The 21,240-nt window shown below is 32.1% G+C and overlaps 2 protein-coding genes across 2 annotated transcripts; both read left to right on the forward strand.

Moving 5' to 3' along the window:
- The first annotated feature begins 1,191 nt into the window (after nt 1-1,191).
- Nucleotides 1,192-2,412, forward strand: LOC149478605 (uncharacterized). The gene has a single exon (XM_089708907.1). It carries the CDS (start codon nt 1,255-1,257, stop codon nt 2,410-2,412), a length of 1,158 nt encoding a protein of 385 aa, XP_089565033.1. The 5' UTR covers nt 1,192-1,254.
- Nucleotides 2,413-3,217: 805 nt separating this feature from the next.
- Nucleotides 3,218-20,986, forward strand: LOC149478606 (protein takeout-like). Its single transcript, XM_089709019.1, has 6 exons — nt 3,218-3,379; nt 18,491-18,583; nt 19,331-19,478; nt 19,900-20,033; nt 20,206-20,371; nt 20,666-20,986. The coding sequence occupies exons 1-6, from the start codon at nt 3,322-3,324 to the stop codon at nt 20,802-20,804; spliced, it is 738 nt and encodes a 245-aa protein (XP_089565145.1). The 5' UTR covers nt 3,218-3,321; the 3' UTR covers nt 20,805-20,986.
- The last annotated feature ends 254 nt before the right edge of the window (nt 20,987-21,240 follow it).

Raw genomic sequence — 21,240 nt, forward strand, 5'->3', positions numbered from 1 at the left:
GCCGCGATTTTGAAAAAAAATCAAAATGGCGGCGGGTTTGATATGCCAGAAAGTTTCAATGCCCTTTTCTGTGCATATCGGGTAAGTCTGAGAATCGGCCAACATCTATTTTTCATATGTACCACGGGCGAAGCCGGGGCGGACCGCTAGTAATTATATAAAATTCTCGTGTCACAATGTTAATTACCATACTCCTCCGAAACGGCTGAACCAATTTTCATGATACCTCAATTATAGGTATCTACATAAAATCAATAGTAGATCTGAAAATTGGGCAACATAATTTTTCATATGCTAAGTTGCATATGTTAAGAGTAAGGCAGAACATTTACCGGGACATCTAGTGGACTATAATAATTGTTATATATGTACTTATATTTTCCGTTACATGGTCACTGGCTGCGTCCTCCCTTGTTTCGTGATGTGCAAATCAATTACATTTTAATCATTCATAGATAAAAAAATAAATAAATAAACAATGTGTTTTTAATTTTTTAATAGAAAGTGAATGATTAAGAAGAGTGAAAACATAAATTGCAAATTGTTGAGTCTATTGAGAAACATTAATAAATCACAAAACTCATAAGCGATCATGAATTGATTCTGAATACAAATCAGAATTCAGAACAGACATACAGACAAACTAAAAATCAAATGATAGCAATTTTTTAACAATCTGAACGTTTTACCGTACCGTGTACCCACTTGGACAAAATACAAACAAGTCATGCATATGTGCATACTTTATTGTTAGGTACTTTAAATAATAAAGAAATTACCAATTTCCCGCGTTTAATTTCGGGAACTTGGTTTTAACTTAAGAAACCTTTGACCTTTTTCATTGTTATTTATTTTTATGAACACGCCATCTACACGTATAATACGTTAACTGTTAAAACACGCATGATAAACATTTGCTTAGGAAATTGAGCTACTAGCCGCTAGATGTCGCTTAAAACAATGCAAAAAAAACTACAAAAATAGAATATGCTTTGTTAATTTTTGTCTTAAAATCATATCAAAATTTAAAAATTATTATCTATAAATATTACTTTGTTAATTAAATTTATTAATTAACTCCACAAAATATATTCTACCGAGCACTAGATGGCGGTAACAATTTCTGAAATGACAAGTCGTTTCCTTGGCAACGGATTTGTTTTGTTGCAGACTGCAGTCAACTGTCATTGCTTGAATGTTTGTCAGCGTTTTTAAAATTCTCTATTTTTCTTTAAAAGCAATTAAAAGACTAAAATGTCTAAACGTGGGTGTGAGCATACGTCGGATTTTCATTGTGAGCGTTATAATCGACATTCACATTTGTCGCAACGTTTAAAAGGCGATCGAATAATGCCTAGAGTGAAGCTCGTGAAAAAGGTGGTTCTATCAAGAAATATTGGAGCAGCAACGTCTGAACAGAGGAAAAGCTGTTCCACAGGTATCATAAATCACAAACAACCAATCAGCAAGCAAAAGAAAACTACAAAATCTGATTGTATTTTGGATCCAACAAGATCGCAAACAAAACTTGATTGTTGTAAAAAATGCGGAGATACAGAATATAAAAGAGAAGATTCGACATCTAAGCACTCAAATGAGAAATTAAGTGACCTTTATAGTCTTCAATCGCTACATAGAATTGTTAATAACAACAAAGCCAGCAAACATGACTTGAAAAATGGTAAGCTAAAACAATATTATAGGAATGAAAACTTTCAAATGTCGACAGAATCTATCCCTGATATTTATAACACGAAGAAAACCTCATTAGAAACAATTAAGGAGCAATCTGAACAAATGCAGTCCGCATCTCGAGACTCCATTTTCAAAATATATACAGACTCCTCAGTGGAAGAAATGGGCTTTTTTAATCCAAATGACACAGATAATTTAAAAAATATAAAAGAATTTCGCAGTGACAATTATTTTGAGTGTCATTCAGTCAAATCAAGAATTAATCACAGTATTGCCAGAGATGAAAAACATAAATGTGTTTATAGATTTTATTTAAATGACAGGTTATTTCCTGTGCCTTTTAATACAGATTATAATGAAAATATTAGATGCATGGAGTGCAACTTGCCATTACAAAATAAAGAGGATTTTTCTAACATCAATGGAATGATACAGGCTAAAGTAAAATTGAATAATAAAGTACAGGACACAATTGTAATGTTGCCAGTTAAAGAATCTTTAATTATAAAGGAAAGAAAGAAAGAAAATAATCAAAAAGAATTAGATTCTGTGTACTTTGGTATTGTTAAATTGAACTTGAATGGTGATTCAATATTTAATAAAACGCAACCAGATGATTCTCTAGCTCTTAAATATCAAAAGGGTTATAAACAATATAGTGATGATTTAAAATATGAATATAATAATTGCAATAATGATGATGTAATCATAATTTGATTATTTATAAAATCTGCAATGTTTGTAAATTGTCAATAAATGTATTCTGTTATTATTTTTTTTATAATTTAGAGGTTTTAGCAAACATTATAATTATTATTTTTATTTAAAAATGAATTTATTACTTTTCTTTGACTTATACTAGGTACCTAATGGATGTAAAGTATTTTTCCAATAAATTAAAAATACGAGATTAACTAAATATTTATGCAAATTGTAAATATACTTTAAAATGTAAAATGGAATTAAAAAAATTAATGATGCTTAATGTATTAACATCTATTTTAATGTGCATAATGCTTTTATCTTTTTATAATATTAATTAAAACAATTTATTCTTTATTTTTTAATAACGGGGCAGATGGCTTAAACATCTGTTTCACTGATCGATTTTATCTTAGAGACACAGGTGATCAGAGTTCTGTCCTGCAGACCAAAAAAAATTATGAGTACCTATTTAGGTATACCTCGAGGTATAACTGTAGTGTATAGCCCTACAGATTAATAAGAAACGTAAAAAAACTAAAAAGATAACGAAACGCCCAAAACCGTATTTATCTACGCAGGTGGAAAGCGAATACTTAAATATAAAAAAGAAATATTAAGACAACAGACGGCCATTTAAAACTTATGAAATACCCACATATTTATATTCACGTTTCGCGGAACGTGAAGGGATGGAAAATATAATGATAACGTTGCATCCTAGACCTGATATTGACAACAACATGAAACCCGTTTACAATTTACATGCCGCCATAGCCATTCTGCAATCGTCATAAAAAATATATATGACGGCGAAAAGCGCGCGAATTTAGTCGTTGACAGGAGAGCGTTGCGCGCGCACTCTCACTTTCGTTCGGATACTCGTAAGAGACATACATCAAAAGAGTTAAAAAGTGAAACAATATGCTTCGTTTATTTTTTATTTTCATATTAAGTTCAGTGCTCGCACAGAATTCGTTGCGTAAGTTTTTTAATTTCTTGTTTTATAAAAATGCGGTGAAGGTTTAACGCGAAGGAAGAACAACGAATTTTACCTTTCTTTATATGTTTTTTCATGCTTGATGAACACTTCAATATATTATAATAAGTAATTTACTTAATACAATTTAAGCGAATAAAATTTAAAATGATAATATAGCTTTATAGTAAGTAAAATAAAAATAATTTTCTGTTTGCTTTCATAAAATTGAAGATTTTCTTTTTATTAAACACAGAATAAAGACCTATAATACATAGTATTCCAATTACCATGGAGATGTGACAATTTATCTACGTTAAAAAAAATCATTTTGAATTAATTACCTATCAACATACCTACTTATCTTCTTATATATGGGTGATTATACAAAAATGGGGTAACTCGATGTCATCAGCCAATTTAAACAAAGTCTTATTGTATTTTATTCAAATAACAATCTATTTTAAAACAATGAAGCGTCCTTTATTTGGTCACTCAATTTCACTTCTTTATTTAAAATACAAATGAATAAAAATAATAAATTAATACCTCAAACGTCAGTACTTTGGCATGTCACAACTCCGAAAACCAACAATCAAGTGACTATCGTTTAAACATTATCATCGATTTAAGAAAACTTACTAATTCACTACAATCTTTGATGTACATAGTATTATATACTACAATTTTCATAACGCAATGTTTTCCATTTTATTTTAAAAATAAAATTAAACTTTGTCATCGTTTTCACTAGTCAGTCCGTTGTGTGTTTTTTAAATTCGAAATTCTCGCTAAATATCACCAAGTCGAGGTCAAATCCCTGTCTAAGTATTAATGTTGGTAATGAAGTTACTTGTGCACCGCATATTTTGACGGCCGTCATAACTGTACCAGCGCTAGGGTTTTGTTTGTCCTCTAAAATCTTGCTGCGCCAGTCAACATTTCAGTCCTATGGTGAGTCGTTATTTTATTGTTAATCCGATTTTTATTTTCATTTATAAATGGTTAACTATGATTTGTAAAAATATAGTTTGTTGATATCAGAAATTAGGCAAAAAAACCTAATTTGTGATTATAACCTCATATTAAGTCCCTTTTCATCAATCCGCTGGCATCAGTCCTTTATCAGATATCGCGCCAGAGGACTGACGCGGCCCCATAGTACTGATGATTCTATCATTTTTGAGAACTTTTATCTTGATTGCTATTGGTATAAGCATTTCTATATTATATTTCAGTTAAAAACATCATACGCCACGCTAAAAGAAACTGAATTTGACTAGGGAAGAAACATTTAAAAAAGAGTAGCAAAGAAAAGAGCTGTTGAAACAAACTACTAATAATTTTATTAAAAAGATCTTATTTTCTTTTAATTATTGATTTTGATGCTTTCAGGGCATAGCTTTTTATATTTATCAGATAAATACGTATACGTAATACTGTGAAGTAAAATTACCTCAAAATAACATAAAAGTTAATTAATATACTTAATAACATTATAAAAATGTCAAGGGGCTCTTATGAAAACTCAGATAAGACTTTCATTCGAGCCTTTGGTTTTTAATTTTATAATAATTAGTACTTTTAACATAAATATTGGTAGATTTTTAGGGCTCCGAACCTCAAAAGGAAAAAACAGAACCCTTATAGGATCACTTTGTAGTCCGTTTGTCTGTTAAGACGTTTTTTTGGAACGCGTGGAGGTATCAATCTGAAATTTATATTGGATACTCAAGATTAAGAACCCTTGGGGCTGTAAAAAAATCAAACTTATAACGCAACGCAATCAAAAGATACCTACATCCGTTAATACTGCAAATTTCCACAAAATTCAATATTCGCAAGGGAATAAAAAAACACACTGGATGCTTGCCGTGTATACAGTCTACTATAGTTTACTTCTACTCGGTAAATAGCAACGTCTTATAACACAGATAAAGGAAAAATTGCTAAAAGTAAATTTTAAATTACAAACATAATAAAAAATAGGTTTGTTAGGAGTCCAACTCGCACTTGGCCGTTTTTTTGTTTCTATTGTTTGTGAATTACTTAAAATATCAAGTAAAACTAATTCAAAGAAGTAAAAGTTAAGCAAGAGAGTAAGAATATTCACGTTGCGTTAAATGTCAGAAGGCTGTTTTGAAAATTGAGAGATTGTTTTTCCCAGTCTCACATATTATTAATTATCATTTTTAAACATGTTAAGTACGTAAAAGACATGTGCCATTATTAAAACTGAGAGATTTGTAGTAATTTTCATTGAATTTCTTTAAGAATATTACAAGTTATAGTTTTTTATCAGTACCATGTTAGCCTCGTCAGTCCCCTGGAGGCCAAATCCAGAAAATTTAAAATATCTCACAATCTATTTAAAAAAGTGGCTGGCCCGATTTGGAACAATATATTCATTAGATTAGCTATCATATACACCCTAATTTGTAACAATCTGATATAAAAAATATAGTAAACAAAATATCCTCAAAAGTTACCCCATTTTTGTATAATGACCCATATATAAAAATGAATCGCAAAATATGTTGGTAAGCGCATAACTCGAGAACGGCTGAACCGATTTCGATAATTCTTTTTTTATTATATTCCTTGAAGTACGAGGATGGTTCTTATGTAGAGAAAACGTAAATATTATGTACCACGGGCGAAGCCGGGGCGGACCGCTAGTTTATAATATTTTATGGGCCATCATTCTCGATAAGTATATCGAAAATTAACTATACCTATTTTCATTAAATTGCACTACGTAATCTATAATAATAACATTTAACAATAATCACAAAAAACATTATTTTAAGTGATCGATCACAAATTATTTAATATTTTATTTGGGCAAAATATCTACGCATATTAAAAAAAATCCTCACATGCCTCGAAATATATTTAAAAATCGGATACACTGTGCAACATAATTTCATTATGTGGAATGTCCTTCACCAGATGAAATTAACTTAAAAGTAAACATTTCGCAAATAGCGCCGCCAAAAGGACGCGTGGTGCAACAAACTTGAAAATTTCTTTACAAAACATGCATCTTACAAATATTAAGAAATGTCACAATATGTGCTTTGGTTTTATTTATAATCTGGCTTGTTAGCAACTCTAGATTTTATTGATTAAGATTTGAACATCCATAGTTCACTGTTTCATAATAACACTGATTTATATGATACGTTAATATTTTTACAATGAGTACGTTATGTGGGTTAGGTAATACTACAAGGTTAATTTTAAAAGAATTATTTACAATTCAATTAATCAGAGATTAGTGGATTCATACCCTTAATTAAAAGCACATAAGCGTAAGCTTATTTAATACTACTTACACACCATTTTGATTTAGAGAACATATTTTCTATACTAAAAAGGTATTTTTTTAATAAACTATTGCCAAAAATAACGTAACCTTGAACCTCCATATTATTAGAAAACTTTGGAAGAAGGATATAAGCCATGCTTTCGGTATTTTCCTGCTTCATTAGTCACTTTTTGCTACAGCGCGAACGCGAGCGCCAGAAAATGCAATATATTATGATGTATGGAATGGAATATATTATCTACACGTTATTGTATGTTTGTATCATATAAACTCGAAAACTACTCAGTCGATATTGAAAATTCTTTCACCAGTGACCTTACTCCAGATTAAGCTCCATAATAAAAGTTATCACATAGGTACTTAAGTAAAATTACAAAAGATCTCTTGACTCTTTTTAATATATTTTGTTTTTAAATTACGATTAAATTGTTTCAATCTTAATTATTGTTAACAAGTTCTCAGAATACAATTATATCTTAACAATGTAATCCACTAGGTACGAAGTTGCAATAAATGAAAATATTATTTAACAGGAATTTCAAGATCTTAAACATAAAGCTCGAGTTTTTTTAACATAGTTTTCCGTAAGATTTTCCATCTATACTAATATTATAAAGAGGAAAGGTTTGTATGTATGTATGGTTTTCACGCATAAACTACTGGACCGATTTTGATGAAATTTGGCACAGACAATCTTAAGACCCTGAGAAAGAACCTTTTATTGCGAAATATGTACCACGGGCGATAGTTTTCCGTAAGATTTTCCATCTATACTAATATTATAAAGAGGAAAGGTTTGTATGTATGTATGGTTTTCACGCATAAACTACTGGACCGATTTTGATGAAATTTGGCACAGACAATCTTAAGACCCTGAGAAAGAACCTTTTATTGCGAAATATGTACCACGGGCGAAGCCGGGGCGGACCGCTAGTAGGTTAATAAATTTAATTGTCGTTTCCCAATTAACACTCTAAACGGAGTAAGAGACGCATGTTTAATGATAAAACAAATATACTTATTGAAATACGCTGTGATGGATTCATATAAATTTAATAGACCTGATATTATGAAATACAATAGGTACTACCATACTAAGTTAATAACCTTACTTTCACACAATATACTTATCTAAATTCTGAATTATTATGTAGTACCTAAATAGTAATAATGGAGCTCGTCTAAATCACCTAAGATTCGCCGATGATCTGGTGCTTATAGAAGAAGACCCTGAAGCATTACAACTAATGATGCAGGGCCTTGCAGATGCAAGCAGAGAAGTTGGCCTGGAAATCAATGCCAGTAAAACAAAACTAATGTCAAACTCTAGTGTTCTAGACGTTATGGTAGATGGCAAAAAGATTGAATATGTCAAAGAAAATATTTACTTAGGACAGATAATTTCCCCTTCAGATGATATGACAAAAGAAATTAACAGACGAATAGCCCAAGGATGGAGAAAATACTGGTCGATGAAGGAAATAATGAAAAGTAGGGTACTGGACAATCATATAAAAAAGAAAACGTTCGGCACCTGTATTCTCCCAGTTCTCTCTTATGGCTGCGAAACCTGGTCGACAACACACTACCACAGAGAGAAGCTTATAAAATGTCAACGTGCCATGGAACGAAGCATGCTAGGGTTGAAAATTAAAGACAGAGTCAGGAACACAGACATAAGGAAAAGAACAAAGCTCACAGATATACTTACCCGGATAGACACCCAAAAATGGAGATGGACAGGTCATTTGCTACGCCATCCTATTAACAAATGGAGCAAACAAGTCACCCTCTGGCTACCAAGAGACGGCAAAAGAAGCAGGGGTCGCCAAGTCAGAAGATGGGAAGATGACTTGAAACAGACTGCGGGACCATTTTGGATGAGAGTAGCAAGGGACAGGTTACATTGGAAAGAATTGGAGGAGGCCTATGCCAAAAGGCACACCGAACTTAGGGACCTCTTGTAACCCTATGTTTAGGAATAAAAGGCTATATTATACCTAAATAGTAGGTAGAGGAGTCTTTCCGCAAGAGGAAGCTTCTAATTAACATTTAACAAAAGACACATTTTAAAAATAGTCGATATGAAGGTACATACCGGAGAAAGTGATTGATGTGCCCAAAAAATACATAGTTACGTCTATTTTTTTTTGACAATTTAATCACAGCACAATTATATTAGAAGTACCGTACATATTAAGAGAAATTCCTGACCAAAATTTGTTGTTTATTGCATTATTCAGCGATTTTTTCCGGATTCGCGTCATAAGTTAGTAAATAATCTATTTAAATATTAAATGATTAGATCACATAATGGCTTAGTAGATATATTTACATTGATCGTGTTTAATTATCCTATCTATAAATATATAACACGTCTAGATATATACAGCTTTGTTTAAGGAAATTGCCTTTGTTCTATGTTTTTATACTTTTTCTATTGAATATAATAATACTAGCTGCGCTCCGCGGTTTTACCCGCGTGGCTCAGCTCCTGTTGTTTTTAGCGTATGATAATATAATATAGCCTATAGCTTTCCTCGATGAATGGGCTATCTAACCCAAAAAAATGTTTTCAAATCGGACCAGTAGTTCCTGGGATTAGCGTGTTCAAACAAACAAACTCTTCAGCTTTATAATATTAGTATACTTAGATTAAAATGGGAAAATTGTATTGTGCTTTGCAGCTTCAAGCTCAACTGAAAAAATGATGAAAATATCTTAATTTGAATTCGACATAACCACTGCTCTATCATAAAATAGTGTGTTATTAATACAACGTAAGTGTTAATCTTTTACGCGTAATTGTACTTTCACAGTAATTATATAAATATATTATCTATTCACAAACGTTTTTATCTTTAAAAAAATCCAATCTGATCTGCATAATAATTCATATTATTTAAGCGATCGTAATATGTGTAACGTTTAGGATTACCGAAGTTATTGAGTTACTTGTTGGTTGTGTAATGCAGCGGTTCAATGGTTATTATTCCGCATTGATATTTGAATAGTGCTATGTTTTCATTGGAGTACTAGTTGCCCAAGGCTGTTTATGTTCACTGACCACGTGGGTAATATATAGTTATACTAGCGGTCCGCCCCGGCTTCGCCCGTGGTACCCACATGTTTAAACTATCCTATCTATCAAGTTGGATCGAACGATGGTGTGCGAATTTTATTATAATCGGTTAAGTGGTTTAGGAGTCCATTGAGGACAAACATTGTGACACGAGATTTATATATATAAATCTCGTGTCACAATGTTTGTCCTCAATGTAGTAGAATATACTAATCTATATATATATAAAACTCAAAGGTGACTGATATAGTGATCTATCAACGCACAGCCCAAACCACTGGACGTATCGGGCTGAAATTTGGCATGCAGGTAGATGTTAGGACGTAGGCATCCGCTAAGAACGGATTTCCCGAAATTCTTGCGGGAACGGGGAAAAACGGAGGTGCACGTACAAAACCGTTCGTGGGCGGAAGCTAGTAATATATAGTATAATACCTAAATATACCATTTTAATTAGGTATAGTGCCATCTAGTTACCCTATGACCTAATTCCCACCCACCTATTTTTATCACATATATTTACTTTTCTCGTCACAAAATAAACAAAAATAACTGCGTCCTTGTGTGTTGCATTCAAATGTGTGCATTGTTTATCAGCCATTTACATTCAATGGCCAGGGCTGGCCTTCACACGCCCCTGCCTTATTCATCCTAAATCTATTGCAAAGGTCGATGACATACGTGGTCATAATTGGTCGTTGCACTTGGTATTATGGTTAAAATAATTAAAATAGTCCAGGATTGATAAAATGCATGCCTTTATTAACTAACCGTCGTCTATGTCCGGGTTTATCCGGGATAAAACATGATAAAATATAACCTATGTTCATCAGGGATAATGTAGGAACTGCGGTAAATGGTGTGTTTTTAATCGGCCCAGTAGTTTCGGAGCTTATTCAATTTAAACTAACAATCAAATCTTTCCTATTTATAATACATATTAGTGTAGAATAGCTGTGTCTGTGATTTTTCCAGATGTACCCGCATGCAGAGCAAGTATTTCTATATTCCTTATCACTTAAATGTGATACTTTATAGGTATATAAGCTACATAACTGCTAAATATAATCAAAATCCGTTCGTTTATTATATTAGTGAGAGTTACGAGTCGGAGTAGGTATACCTAGACTCATTCGCTTTTCCAGTAGTTTAATTTAGTTTAGATCTCGTTATTCTTTTTATTTTATTAGTACTATACAGTACCTACAGGCAGATTAGTAAATAATAAATATGAATGTTTGTTTGTAAATATTTCGATGTCTTACTAAATGTGTAGCGTGCTGGTATTTCGAAAATGTCAGATATTTATTACTCAATCACGCAGAAATATTTGGAATACTTAATTTACATAAAATTCGGCAGATTACATTATATTTATATTTATGTAAATATAATGTAATATATATTTTTTTATATTTATAATCTTTTTATATTTATAATAATTTAATCAATCAAACTAGACGGAATTGATTTGCATAAAAATTTAATACGTGTTAATAAAATCAATAAGAGTTTGAAAATGTTATGAATGAATCATAAATTGCATAAAATTAAAATCAGTTTGAAGTTAAAACATTTAGAAGCGAAATGCTTAGAGCTCTAGAAAACAACAATTGATTATCGTGTGGTGGCAGATGAAAATAGTTTGAGAATTTCTGGCCTTTTCCTGAAGTCTGAACTGCGTAGAAAAATTTACGTTAAATACCTATTCTGTAGCAAATTCTGATTGGAACCAGGGCTTAATATATTTAAGAGTAAGTTCATATGTTATTATATTATGACACATATGGCTGATCACCTAATTATGTCCCTAAAGTAAATCGATCAGTAAAACAGACGTAGGCATAATGCATCTGCCCCTTACCCCACTTGGGGACTTATGTTATTCGTAAGTAATAGTATGATGTATATGGTTACATGACGATATTTTATTTTACTTTATGAGTGGTGTAACTAATTATATGGTTGTTGTTGTAACAGTCATTATTTTCATTTGTCTCCACCGTGTCTCGAATTTGAGACTTCTTATTTACTCGCACGCTTTAACCACTGTACCAACTGCTACGGGATAAAAATATGAAATTTAATATTTTTAAATAATACGATTCACGGTACAGTAAGTTCACATCCTAACAGTTAGCTAACGTTGAAAGTGATTACGTAATTATTTAGCTTTCTAGGCATTATGATCGCGAGCACTATCTTATATCTATGATATATCTTACAAGTGAAGGGATTATCAAAAGAGATTTTGTTTCTTGAATTAAGGTGAATGTTTATTTGTACACTATCTGTGCTCCGCGGTTTCACCCGCAGTCTTAGCGTGATGATATATAGCCTATACCTTCCACGATAAATGGGCTATCTAACAACGAAATAATATTTCAAATCGGACCGGCAGTTCCTGAGATTAGCGTTTTCAAACAAATTACAAACAAACTCATCAGCTTGTCGTCCGTCAATGCATCCCTTATTCAATACCTTTCCTTCATTTATTCACATATCCGTGGTCATTTGCATTCCCTTATAGCCATGGATACTAAACTCAAGGTAACTAACAACAATATTATCATAATAGACTAATAAATATTCTAAGACATTTCGCAGGACGCCATCTGGGATCAATAAATGCAAAGATATATAAAAAAATCATTGGAAAACCTAATCGGTATGAAAAGCAGAATTCCTAAATATTATTATAAATGCGAAAATTTGAGAGGATTGTGCTGTTATTCTTTCGCATAAAAACTACAGAACCGATTGCAATGAAAGGCATGTAAGTAGCTGAAGACAGGAACGTGAACTATGCGGGTTTTTCTTTGAAAACGCGGGCGAAGCCTCGGGCGAAAACTAGTACATACCAACTGTAACGAAGCTTCACCCACGTGGTCGAAAAAAAATTCATAGTACAATCATTCAGAACCTGAAGCGAAGAGATATAAATATCGAAGCTATCACAATTTTAATTAAATTATCACTAGAATACGGATCTATATACTATTGTAGGTACCGAATATAATAAATAATTTGGAAAATCCAAAAGTGCACGCCTCATAATTTTTTTTTAAATAAATATTTATTAATTATTATTTTTGTTTATTTAATAACAAAAAAAAAGACTCGATTAGTAAAGTATTTCGGTCGCTATCGTGTTAACAAGAAAAAGGATCCGCACATACAGACACACGGACGTCCAAGACAGAACTTTTTTAAACTGTTTTTTAACTAGTTTAAATAACAAAAATGACATCAAAAATATCATGAAGGTTAAAAATAGTGTTTTTTCTTAATATGTGTGTGTATGTATTATCTTACAAGTGCAATGTATGATACATAAAGACATTTTAAGTTTGAAAAATCAGATGTTTTGCGCGAAGTGACAGTAGTACCCACCTCAACGCTTCGCTTATGAGGCGTGCAATAATGTATTTTTCATTAGTGCATCCTATGGCGCATCCATTAATTTAATTTAAAAATTAAATGTCACGGATTAACTCAGATAACGAAAATAATTTATATGTGATTATTTATGATAGGTAATTACGATGCAAAATGCTTCCTCATCAACGACATTTAATGATTTAAAATGAATGCATTTTATAAAAATGCCACCTTTGTATAAAAAAATCCGTGAACAGTGAAGATAATTTATATATATCTGCATAGCGGTCCGCCCCGGCTTCGCCCGTGGTACCTACATGTTTAAACTATCCTATCTCTCAAGTTGGATCGAACTGCACATGGTGTGCGAATTTTATTATAATCGGTTAAGACTTAAGTGGTTTAGGAGTCCATGGAGGACAAACATTGTGACACGAGATTTATATATTATATTAAGATGTACGTAATAAGAATACAGTTTTAAACAGTGATTTTATGTAAGTTTATTACTTAAACGTGTAGGATGGTACAAATTATGATGAAAACTTTAAACTACGTAACATTTACAGTTGAAAAGCTCGTTCAGCTCCGAAACGTTTGAACAAAAAAATCAAACGTAGAGCCTGTTTCCGGTATATTAGGATTTCCAGTTTATATACTTGTTAAATAATAATGTTAAATAATTTCGATAAAATAGTTTAAATAGTATGTACATACTACATACTTACAAACAAACTCACAAAAGATAGAATTTTAATCTCTACTAGCGGTCCGCCCCGGCTTCGCCCGTGGTACATATTTCGGAATAAAAAGTAGCCTATAAAGATTATCTGTGCCAAATTTCATCAAAATCGGTCCAGTAGTTTATGCGTGAAAACCATACATACATACATACATACAAACCTTTCCTCTTTATAATATTAGTATAGATTACATGAGTCTAGATTAAATTATTATAGCATTTAGTACTGAGCAAGCGAAGCCACAGGCCGAAGCTAGTCACACATAGTCGATGTGGATACAATTAGTATTCATATAAACACGGAACACAACGTAACACTAGCAAACGTATTTTATTGTAATTATGGAAATTCAGAATTTTAATTCCAACGGTTAACAAGACACACACTTCGGTTCGTAATGAGTATGACCACAGATAGGAATACGTATATTTGCACGTACCTCATACTAATATTATAAATGCGAAAGTAACTCTGTCTGTCTGTCTGTTACTCAATCACGCCTGAACTACGGAACCAATTTGCATGTGATTTGGTATGGAGATATTTTGATACCCGAGAAAGGACATAGGCTACCTTTTATTGCGAAATATGTACCACGGGCGAAGCCGGGGCGGACCTCTAGTATATATATATGTACACAAATATTTTAATAAACAACGGTAAGAGAAGAAAACTCTAAAAATTCTCTCTCTCTAGAAAATTCCTACTAATTAGTAGGAATGTTAAAAATTTAAAAAATGGCGAATAATTATTATTTATTGGCGCTACATTGATTTCATTTCAAAAAGGGGTGTCAACATAAATGATTTTCGGACACTTGCAATCAACTTATTACTAGCGAAATATTTTTAATAGATATAATTTATTCTTGAGCAGTCTTCAAAAAGCTGTTTACGCAGAATAGTCGAATACTTAGTAATAATTTATTAATTATTTATTCAGTAAATTTCTGGCATCATAATGAATTTAATGGTATTCACATTGACATTATCAAGCCATCTTTTTCACATCAGGTCTTGGCTTTTTCCTTAATGTCATAAATGAGACACAATAATAGTGATCTATAGAAAGGTCTTTAATTATTATTTAAGTACGGATTGTCCATTTTTGATGATGGTTTCAACCTTTTAGTTTATTAGCGAACACTTTTGATAATGCAAGGCTGTAATTGGATGTGGAAGGCTACTTTTTTATTTATAAAGTACAGTCATATTATCATACATTTCTTCGATTCTTCACGACTACCGACTTTAACAGACAGATAAACTAACATATGAAATATCATATCTCTTCTTTTGGTACCAAAAAGATGATGGGTACAGCTTCATTAAAAGTTAAAATTATAACAGATTTAATATGTTAATACGATAAAAATTCTAGCTTATCTATAAATACAAAAAGTTATTTTACATTCATACCTAAACGTAGGTATGATACCTATATAAATATACCTTTCCGGCCTTTATTGCCTAAGAATGCTAATTCAACTCATAATTGCTTAATTTTCAAAAGCATAAATAAATATAATTTCATAAGAAAACAGCACCCTGCATGTTGCAAATATTTCATATTTACTGAACCTTTACTCAACTCGATTAAAAATTAAGAAAACGCACGCAGCCGCAAAAGAAAGCCGCGTGAGCCAAGTAAGTTTAAGTCAAGGACTGCAATTAAAACATAAAAATTACACGCTCAATCACACATCACAACTTAGGAAACAGTAAGGGCAAAATATTCCACTTATTGTAGAGGCATCTTACAAAACATGCGGTTGGGAGCGTGTATTGAGCGCAAGGTCGACTTTGCTTGCCAAACACCCGCGTGACTTGAAATGAGATGCTATAGCAAAATGCTAGAGATTAACGTCCTGGATTTTGTGGAGATTACAGTGGGATCTATGAGGGTTTGGGACCAAATTAGAGCTTCGATTAAGACAAATATCTTTCGATCTTTTAGGTACTTATGTTAGAATACATAACTTTTGGCGCAATCGGATAAAATATTATATACCACTGCTCGATTTGCAACTACTTATATCTAGTATGTTTTACTTTTTCCATTGAATACATTTAATAATACTTACTGCATATCAGATTTATGCGTTTATCCTTTGTAATAAAAATATGTAAACATTCCTGGACGTCAGCCAATAATTATTCCTTCCTTATTCATTAATTATTAATTAATTATAAATCACACATTGTACCTTGGTCAATGAATGACCTCTGTAAGCCATAATCGCAGTAGGTATCGTCATAATATTTTTAATTTTCAGTGAAAGTCCTATCACAATCGGTGGGGAAGTTTCGGAGATAATACGGAACAAACATAATTATGACATTATGAATGGCAACATATTTTAATGTACTTGACATTAAAAACCAACAATTAAAACACATTCACATGTGAATAAAAAAAATTAAAACACTACAAATATTTATTTTTTATTTTTTACATCAATCTTTGGAAAAGAGCGTTCGACTAAACTAAATAAACATTATTCAAATCTTTCTAAAATCAGATTCATTACAATAAAATATGTAGATTATCTTTCTAATCGATATAAACATAAAAACAAGCAATCTCCAAATATATATAAATAAATACTAATATGCAACATAATATTTCGCCTGCTGAACTTGACCTACGTTACGTCACATTAGACAAGCGAATACCGCGTCATCGCTCGTGCATTTTATCACGCGACAGCCGCGGCCTACTTTTGTATCGATTTCTGACTAAAATTTTTATAGACTACAGGCCCATGTTGAAAAAGTTATGCCGTACAAAATCAAATGACCAAATTTACCCCGGCAATTGTCGGAAAATAAAAATAAATTCCGACTTTGTGGACCACCATTTTTGTACGGCATCTGTGTCATACTATTTCAATACTGTTTTTAATCCATTACTCCGCAACGCCGTACAAAAATCATGGAGATAAGGGGAAAAAATCGAAAAAATAAATTTTTCAACGTGGGCAGGCCCATACTCCTGTAGTCTATTCTAAGCTTTCTCTATGGTTTTATTTATGCTAATAAAAATAGGTAGGTAATAATATAATATATAAATAAGTAGATATTAACTACTAAAATAAAGTTTTAACTTTTAAGCACTTAATGCAACAAAGAAATTTTCATAACGGTGCTTTTTGTCTTAACCATTTTCGTGCGCTTTTATCTTACGGTGCATTTAGATCTAACGAGCGAATGCTCATTCTAAATCTAACTCTTTACACACAACATTTTTAGTGTAAAAGCATTCTTTCGTTGTTCAGTGCGTTCGAAAAGATTCTATGCAATGTTCTAATACTGAACAACACTGAATACGAGTTTTCGTTAACACTAAAAGATCACGAAAGAATGCTCTTGCTCTAGCTCTATGTTCGTTTGGTGTAAATGCACCGTTATTATTTAGCAATCCATCTCTACATAAAATAATGTTTTTTGCTTTTATTATGATCCTCTTGTGATGTCGTTGTGAAGTAAACTCAAACTCAAACTCAAACTCAAACATTCATTTATTCAATTAGACTACTATTTAGTAGCACTTTCGAATCGTCATTACATAAGTATTTTTAACATTTACCACCGATTCGGAAAGCAGTATCTATGGAGAAGAATCGGCAAGAAACTCCATAGTTGCTCTTTTAAAATCATGTCAATATTACATAATATGTAACTTATATCTAACTATATAATATATCATAATATGCCAAAGAACTGTCCTGTGGTTTTTACGCGACAACCCTCCATGGGTCTTTATCGTCCATATATTCCTGAATACTGTAGTACGCTCTCTGAACTAGTACATTTTTTATATAATTTTTAAATTTAGAACTACTAAACTCTTTAATATTGTGAGGAATTCTATTGTATAAGCGTATACCTTGACCCAAAAATGAATTTTTAACTTTAGCTAATCGGAAAAAGTGGTATTTCAATTCTATTCCTGTTCCTTGTGCCATAATCGTGTCTATCTCCTACTCTTGTGTGTAAGTCGGAGCTTTTGTGTACATGCAAAATATTATTAAATATATACTGTGATGGTACAGTAAGGATATATAAAAAATTAGGTAGATACTTTTAAAAATTCTACTCCTTGGTGTGCTTCACTTTGTAAACTAGCTTTTCGCTGACTTCGCCCGCTTTATCTTTCTTGATGCACCGCAGTCCGCACCCTATCTATTAAAAAAGCCGTATCAATACCTGTTGCGTAGTTCAAAAGAAAGAATCTAGACAGATAGCGGGAAGCGAGTTTATTTTATACTAGTCGTCCGCCCCGGCTTCGCCCGTGGTACATATTTCGCAAAAAAAGGTAGCCTATGTCCTTTCTCGGGTATCAAAATATCTCCATACCAAATTTCATGCAAATTGGTTCAGTAGTTTAGGCGTGATTGAGTAACAGACAGACAGACAGACAGAGTTACTTTCGCATTTATAATATTAGTATGGACTATGTAGTAACATGTATATGAAATTTTTAAATCCTTCTTCCACAAAATCTCCTTGCACAACGATCCTGATCACACATGAAGCAACAGTAAATTGTTAAGGTCTCATGTCGTAATGTTACAGCTGACGACTTCGCGCGGTGTCGACAGAGGGACGCTGGCCTCAATGACTGCCTCAAGAGTGCAGTTCCCGACGCGCTGAGGAAGATGAAGAAAGGTTAGTCGACTAGGTGGGGTGTGTAGTTGAGAATTGGTTTCGACTAGGAGAGGTATGAAGCCGACTAGGAGGGGTGCGTAGTTCAGATGTCAAGATTTGGAAATGGCAACGCATGAAATTAAGGTTTATTTCGACTGCGAGGGGTGGCTACTCGAGATTTAGAAGTATTTCGTGTGTGGATGCACTGTATGGATCGCTATGATGCAAGACAGAAAAATATGTGTTATTGTGATATGAAAACAATGATATATGAATATGAATCATTACGATTCGGGGAAGGAACGATCAAAAATTCATACGAGAGCACCCCAAATGTACGTACTTTAGTTATGATAATGAATTCATTAACTAAATAAATATTGATGAAGTTTCGAGGCGACTCATGTAGGTTGCATGTAGGTATAGGTATTTTCATACAGGTTCATATAGGTACCTGTTTTTTTACAAGTGCTTCCTATTATACTTATATACCCTTCAATTGATAACAATCCTATTGATTGATTTCAATAATTATTATGTTATATATACATAATTATTAATATAATTTGCATAATCTAATAAATAAATAAATAATCTCGCAAACCTTTTGCATACACTTAATTTTATTTGTACAAATTACCTAATAGTTATTACATTTATTAGTTACCAATAGATATCGACAGTTATTTATCAGACAGACGTAATATTTTTAAGAAAACACGCATATTCCATAAATATAACTTTTTAATACAATAATCCTTATTCCAGGTATACCAACCCTCTCAGTACCACCGCTAGAGCCCCTCGCAGTCTCCGGCATGAACATCGAAGCTGGCGCCGGCCCCGTCACCATCACGCAGAACTACAAGAATATTAGGCTGCATGGCCTGACAGACTCTGTTTTAACTAGCTATAAGTATGAGCTTTGTATTTCTTTTAAATAATAATATGTACCTATTTACTAGGATGTTAGGTTCTGGCCTATCGAGAAAATTGTTAAAACGTTTATAATAATGCGAATCAAATTGACTTTTATTTTCATGAGCTTCAACAGAGATATTCTGCATTCTAAAAATTGCAGATGTAGGTATACGGATGTATCAAAAATCACATCATCAAACGTTCTAGGAAATAAATATTACATGTTTCTTCTTTTTATTTCCTTTTAGCTAGGTAATTCTAAACATATTCTTATAAAGTCATTGCTATAGCCTTATAAGCAATAATGGAATAATGGCGGCAAATATCATTACTTATGCTTGTATACGTAGTATATTATTATTAGTCTGTGCTTATGCCAATAAAAACAATACAATAAATGCTTTAAACATTTCTAGGGCTGATTTGAAACACTACAGATTAAGAACAGACTCATTAACCCCTAAAATGGAGTTCATAGCTGACTACATCATGAAGGGAAGGATTTTAGTTCTGCCAATTCAAGGAAAAGGCATCGCTAATGTAACTATGGGTAAGCGCCATCTGTTGTTAAGTAGACACAACTATTTTTCGATGAAAAACCTAATTATGATACTAATAATTATTATAAGGATTAATTTATATAATGACATAATAAACACTCCGTTATTTTAAATACGGGATTTAAATGAAAAATATAATGCATAATAAATAATTTATTTCAGTTAACTTGGTAGTAAAACACGATTTAATAGGAGAACCTGTAGTTAAAGATGGAGAAACATATATGAGAATTCGCGACTACAGAGTCAAATTTATCCCGCAAAGAGTGTATTTACACTTCTCCAATTTATTCAACGGCGACAAACGGCTCGGAGACCAAATGAATTTGTAAGTTGCATTTTTACACAACAGCGGCATCTAGCGGAAAGGTTTGGAACTTGAGTTTTATTTTTATGAAACAGCGCCATCTACCGGATGAGTCTGTGACTAATATGAAATTGAAATAGTTCAACTACTCACCGCAAGATGGCAGAGAATAGTAATATATACGTACATATATATACTATTTTTTAAATTTTTAATTGTTTATAATAAAATGAACTTTGGGGATTAATAACATTTCCTTGTTAAAATAATATTAAAAGCAGTAATTGATTAATAAAATTGTTTTATAATTTACAGATTCCTGAACGAGAATTCCGATTTGGTTTTCAATGAATTGAAAGATTCCTACGAAAAAAGCTTGAGCTCAGTTTTCCAAGACGTCACAAATAAAATATTCAATTCAGTGCCAATGAACAAAATTTTCCCAGAGGATTAGAACTGTGATAATACTAATTATTTTTAATTAAACATAAGGTATATAGCTGCTCAAGCTTAGTTTTAAGTATTTCGGACTAAAATAGGTACTAATCATAGCGGTTTACCTGCTAGATATTTATTAAACTGCTTTAATTACATGTAAAATAATTTGTAAGAAATAAAAAACATTGTGATAATAAATTTGGTTTTATTTAAAACTCCATGAAACTATTCCTTAGTTAATTTGATACAGCGCCATCTAGTGGTTGTATTATGTATTAAAAACATATGCGTCTCCTTTGCCATGGCTTTGATAATTTTTATGTTTAGATTTTGATGGTATTCTTTCATTTAGTTCTATATCAGGCATTTCAGGACTAGCAGCGAGGCGGGCGTTCCTCAAACAGACAGATTTGCAGAACGCTTCGTTTATTATTATCACTGAAAATTAACAA

This window comes from Colias philodice, chromosome 21 (genome assembly GCF_061535455.1).
Source record: "Colias philodice isolate Cphi_HAF_F1 chromosome 21, ilColPhil1 Martin Lab GWU primary, whole genome shotgun sequence".
Lineage (NCBI taxonomy): Eukaryota > Metazoa > Arthropoda > Insecta > Lepidoptera > Pieridae > Colias > Colias philodice.